This window comes from Echinops telfairi, unplaced genomic scaffold (genome assembly GCF_000313985.2).
Source record: "Echinops telfairi isolate 266 unplaced genomic scaffold, ASM31398v2 ScPeMD7_4225;HRSCAF=4972, whole genome shotgun sequence".
Taxonomy (NCBI): Eukaryota; Metazoa; Chordata; class Mammalia; order Afrosoricida; family Tenrecidae; genus Echinops; species Echinops telfairi.
This window is the reverse complement of record NW_022108124.1, coordinates 12,752,815-12,758,460: the sequence shown is the minus strand read 5'-3', so window position 1 is coordinate 12,758,460 and position 5,646 is coordinate 12,752,815. Positions and strand designations below refer to the sequence as shown.

General features: G+C 59.0%; 1 protein-coding gene across 9 annotated transcripts in view; it reads left to right on the top strand.

Moving 5' to 3' along the window:
• The first annotated feature begins 968 nt into the window (after positions 1–968).
• The window catches only part of SCN5A (sodium voltage-gated channel alpha subunit 5), a 90,694-nt gene continuing 86,016 nt past the window's right edge, over positions 969–5,646 (top strand). For all 9 annotated transcript variants that reach the window (XM_045294986.1, XM_004708573.2, XM_045294984.1 and 6 more), the window contains exons 1-2: positions 969–1,283; positions 3,875–3,993. In XM_045294986.1, the coding sequence (XP_045150921.1) occupies positions 1,011–1,283; positions 3,875–3,993 (392 nt within the window). In that variant the 5' untranslated portion in view covers positions 969–1,010. The remainder of the gene's footprint in view (positions 1,284–3,874; positions 3,994–5,646) is intronic.

Below are 5,646 nucleotides of genomic sequence, written 5' to 3'. Positions count from 1 at the left end.
GCGGAGGGGGGCACATTCTTCTGCCTTAGTGTCACAGGCGTGCATGTTCACACCAGGCCCTGCTCGTTGGAGGCCAGCAAGGCCACACTCCCCCAGTTGGGCATTCTGTCCAGCTTGCTAGCTGCCCATGTGGGGTGACACCACGCCCCACCCATCGGCTGGCTGTCTACTTGTTCAGGCTCAGGGGGTGGGGAGGCAGTTCCCATCTTGGAAGCCAGCTGGGATCAGGGAGGCACCTGGGCATGGGGATGTCTCTGTGATCTGCTGCAGCTGTGTGCCCCGGGGAGTCAACATCTGGAGGGCAGCTCTGACACCGTGAGCCAGCTGTTCCCGAAACACACTCCCCCCTCCACCCCCGGTATTTGTCTGGCTCTCATATGGCAGCCACAGGTGCCTCACCGGCTGCCACTTCCCAATCAGATGTTGACACCTCGTAGGCCCTGAGTGACTTCTGGGCTCCCGCACCCCTGCGGTCGATCGGAATGTCCCCATTACTCAGGCTCCGGCCTGTAAAGAAACCCTGAGCCTCTGACCACCCTCCCTGGGACTCCAAGTTCCTGGGGGAAGGGGTGGGAGGGGAGCCAGCAGCACTCCATACTTTGTGGCACTCTGGCCCCTCCCTAGGCCGTTCCCATCTTTCATTCGCTCAGCCCCATCAGCTCTGCCAGGGGATTGGGATACAAAGGTGTCAGGCCTGTCCCTGCCCTCAGGGCTCTGCCCCAAGGAGAAGACTCCAGGGTGAGTCTTAGGAACAGCATGGAGGGGGCTGCTGACGGTCACTCTTACCCACCTGCATCCGCACATGATTTGGGGGATGTTCGGAAAGGGAGGAGTGGCCTGTCGAGGTCCCCGTGGCGACCCCTGACCCCTCGGTCTTCCAGGTGTGCCAGTGGAGAGGGGAGCGTCCCTCCACCGGTTCCGCACACGCAGCCTCACGCCCGATGCCTGTGTCTCCCGGCCTCCCCGCAGGCAGCGTAAGGAAGGCCAGTGCCCAGAAGCAGGATGAGAAGATGGCACACTTCTTGCTACCCCGGGGCACCAGCAGCTTCCGCAGGCTCACCCCGGAGTCTCTGGCGGCCATCGAGAAGCGCGCAGCGGAGAAGCAGGCCCGCAGCGCGGCCGCTGCACAGGAGAGCCGAGACGGGCTGGCCGAGGAGGACGTGCCCCGGCCCCAGCTGGACCTGCAGGCCTCCAAGAAGCTGCCCGATCTCTACGGCAACCCACCCCGGGAGCTCATCGGGGAGCCCCTGGAGGACCTGGACCCCTTCTATAGCACCCAAAAGGTAATGCTCCCCCTGGTGTGCAGTGGACAAGGAGGGGACCTGGGGGGCAGCTCCCTTGGGGTTTTTGTGGTGGGGGTGTCCTGGGAGGGGTGTCCGCCTTGCCAGCCACTGTAATTTTAGAGTTCTGGGCTCTGAGGTAGGGGTTGTATGGCCTGAGATGGTGCTGTGAAGAAGAGGGAGTCCACTCTCCAATCTGTCCTTCCTGTGGGATGTCGATGGCGTGCTCTGTGGGTACAGCCCCACTCCCCCACCCCCGGGGCACTTCTCCGGGCTCCTGCTGGGTGACCTGGAGTCAGGTTCTGGGTTCTGCCTGGGCTGAGCTTGTGGGGCCCTTCTCCTTGTAGAGGATATGTGTACCCCCATACCCTACCCCTCTGGTGTCAGGGAGAGCTCACTGGGCCTCATCTATGCTAGGGTGGCCCAGGCTGGGCCATAGCAGCCGCTCCCTCCATCCCCCAACCCCACCCAGCGCTTTTGTGGGCCGCACTGACCAAGGAGGCCAGTGGGAATCTGATAGAGGCAGCAGCCACCTGGTGGGGGCGCTGTCCCATGGTGCTTCCTAACTGGTAAGAGAGGAGGGGACTTTTGACTCTTATTGGGGTGAGGATGGGGTCGGGGGTGCTGCCAGAATACATTTGTACCCAGAAGACACATCTTCACCACCTCAGACCCGGTCCTGGCCTCGCCACTCTGGGTCCTTTTCCCCAGCCCTTGTCCCCCCCAGATCCTGGGCACTCAGGGTTCCTGAAGGAATGTGGGCCCCAGGTGGCTCTGTGCACTGCCAGAAGCAGGTGGATTTGAGTTGGGGTGAAGCCTTTCTCCAGCAGACCAAGAGGGGCAGGGGCCTGACAGCAGTTGGTGCCAGGCTGAGGACACACACTCAGGGTTCACCGTTGGAGTCTGGTGTGTGTAAGGGAGGGAGAGCGAGTGTGAGCACAAGCAGGGGTGGATGCTGTACCTGTGCCAGTCAGGGCTGGTGTGTGTGTCACCATGTGTCGGAGACCAAGAGCCTGGGGGTGGGCATGAGCCCCCCAGCGGCCCTGTGTCTGCAGGCACGTGAAGGCATGACTGTGTGGAGGAAAAGCCCTTCACGGGCGTCCACCTGCACTTCCAGCTGGTTCAGATGAGGCCAAGGTCAGGTGTTGGGCCCACAGACCGGGACAGGGAAAGATAACGGGGGTGATTCAGGGTGGGCGGGCTTAGGTCACAGTTAGTTGGGAAGCCTTGGGGTTGGGGTGGTGACGAGTTTGGAGTTGACTGGGATCTGTCATGAGTCACAGGATTAGGCTGGGACTCGGGCTGAGGACTGGATATTTGGGGACTGGTGACAGTTACGCCTGGGCAGAGTGTGGCATGTTGTCTCCTCTGTCCCTTTGCCCCCATCCCCTAGGAATGCTACAACGGTGGAAGGAAGCCTGGCCCCTAAAGGGCTGACCCTCCTTGCTGACCCCTCTGCACTCAGGGCTGCTTTAGGCCTTGGCTCCCGCCTATTATGCACCGTCTAAGCCTGGGGCAAGCAATGTCCACCCTCCTGTCCCCTGCCCCATGTAGGCTCTTCTGGAAGCCTGGGGAGGAGAGCCCCATCTAGAGCTGCTCGTGACCCCACCAGGGGAAGACCATAGGCTGTTTGCTCAAGGCTGGATGGGGCTGTCAGCCAGCCTGGACTCCGGAGACCGAGACTAGGGACATGTCTGCGTGTACCTCGCCCTTACACTTTCTTCCTGACCCAGATCCCCCGGCCCCCAGGGCGTCTGCCAGGGAAGGAGAAGGCAGAAGAGGGTGGAATTTAAAGACCACTTCTGGCCAAGAACTATAATTCTGAAAGTAAAGCAAACCCCAACCTTCAGACCTAGTACGTCAGTCCAGGTGGACTAGAGAAACGATTTCATAGACACTCATGTGTATAAGAAAGAGCTTTATTTACAAGAGCAGTTGAATATTGAGAAAACATTCCAGCCCAGTCCAGATCAAGTCCATAAGTCTGATATTAGCCCATATTTCTGATACCAATCTATAAAGTCCTCTTCAGATTCATGAAACGCATGCAATGACACCGAATGCAGGAAGATCATAGGCAATTGGGTGGGAAGTGTTGTGGATCCAGTGACGTTGTAAGCATCTTAGCCCTGGTACGGGTCTCCAGGTGGCTTTTCCAGCTCCAGAGGTCTGGCTCCATCAGCCTCTCTCCATGTGTCTTCTCCATGGGGATGTCTCCCAGGGAGTGAGCATGTGTCCCGCCTCCAGCGAGCTATTGATCTTAACACCTCCAAATGAGGTCATCAAGCTACGACCTGATTGACAGGCTAGACTCCACTCCTCTACTCTGAATCCTCAAACTGACACCAGATTACGTAACTACCACACCTAGCCTACCCTTACCCCCTCCCTCAATGGATCGAGCAGTGAGGGTCCACTGAGCCCTGTGGCTGCTTCCCTCCCCACAATCCTTCCTTAGGTCATCGCTTCTTCCTCCCCCACACCCTCACAGCCAGGGTCCCAGGACTTCCAGGGTCCAGTAGCTACCCACGAGAACCCCTGCCCACAGTCCCTGGGGCAGACACCCCTCACCTAACCCAGCTCTCTATCTGCAGACCTTCATCGTGTTGAATAAAGGCAAGACCATCTTCCGGTTCAGTGCCACCAACGCCCTGTACGTGCTCAGCCCCTTCCACCCGGTCCGGAGAGCAGCGGTGAAGATTCTGGTACACTCATATCCTTGGGAGTTGACCCCTGTTGGCTGCACCACCCGGACAAACCCCCATGTCAGTGCAGGTCCGAGGGTGGTGGGGTGCCGACGTCCTGCAGGGTCCTCGGGCAAGGAGCGCGGTGGTCACCTGGGAGCTGGTGCTAAATGCAGACTCGCCGGCCTTACCCCAGAAGCCAGCCCTGCCCCTGCATGTTATGAGAGCCTGGGGCTTGTGGTCACATGCATGGTAAGGAGACCCTCTCCTTGCCCTCCGGTGGGAGACGCCCTGTGCTAGAAGCTAGACCGCTGGCTACCCCTGAAGAAAGGAGGCCCCTCCCTGTGTCCCTGGTGTCCCAAATGTCACCCCCACCACACTCGGGCCCCTCTGCCCTGCACCCCTCAGCCGCTTGCAGGGCCCTGGCTGCGGGTCTCCAGGGACCCAGCCAGGAAAAGGCCCTTTCCTGGGAAAGAGGCCTCCCGCTGATTCACTCCTGGGCCTCTTTCGGGGTAGGCGACGCTGGCTCTCCGTTAGGTGTTGACAACGTGTTTGCGGCTCCAGAGTCTCGCAGAGAACTCTAGCCTGGCCGGCATTGGCATTACGTTGTGTAACCCACAACCGGAGAAGGCCTGCCTCAGAGGGCTGTGACAGGTGGGCTGCTGAGTATTCAGGGGCGTGGACCAGTCTTGGGATCCTGGGACACTTTGGACCCCGGGCCAGCCTTTGCCCCCTCCACCTTCCATCTCATGGGGTGGTGGGGCGATGCTTCTGAACTCCAGAGGAAGGGCCCACTGGGACCTCTGGTGGAGGGTGGGGCCTGGTGGTTCAATCAGAGACCCATCACCGGCCGGAATCCAGCGATGCCCGGGTTATCCCTCCTCGGGCTGTGGCAGCAAGGGGACGTGCACCCTGGGTCTGCTTCACTGCCCCTTTCATGGGTGCTGCTGCCCTCATAATGTGTTAGTCGGGGTTGACTAGAGAAACACATCCAGGGACACTCGTGTGTAAGAAAGAACTTTATATGAAAGAGCAGTTGTACATTAAGAAAACATCCCAGCCCAGTCCAGATCAAGTCCATAAATCTGATATTAGCCCACATGTTGATACTAGTTTCTAAGTTCCTCTTTAGACTCATACGGCCACGCAATGATGCTGAATGCAAGAAGATCACAGGCCAGTGGGTGGAAAATCTTATGGATCCAGTGGTAGTGGAAACATCTCAGTGCTGCCGTGGGTCTCCATGTGGCTCCTCCAGCTCCAGGGCTCTGGCTCCATCTGGCTTGTCAGCAGGAAGCCGGGAGGCTTCAGAAAAGTGGCCCCCTAGTGAGCTTAACTCATAAATAAAGGCACACTCACTGCGATTGAGGCGATGCCTACTCACAGGGACCCTGTAGGACAGGGATGAACTGCCCCTGTGGGTTTCCAAGATGGTTACTCTTTATGGGAGTAGAGAGCCTCCTCTTTCTTGGTCAGTGTGCTTGGGGGCTTTGAACTTCTGCTACCCTGGCAGATCACAGCCCAACGCATAACCACTACATCCCCAGGGCTCCTCCATTGAGCTTGGAGGAGCTGTCACTAACAGATACTAACAGGTTAGGAGCTCCTGCAGGCTAGGGAGGGACCCTGCCGACCTCCCTGGATACACAGTGCTCAGTCCTGAGCCCACGGCAGACCTGGGG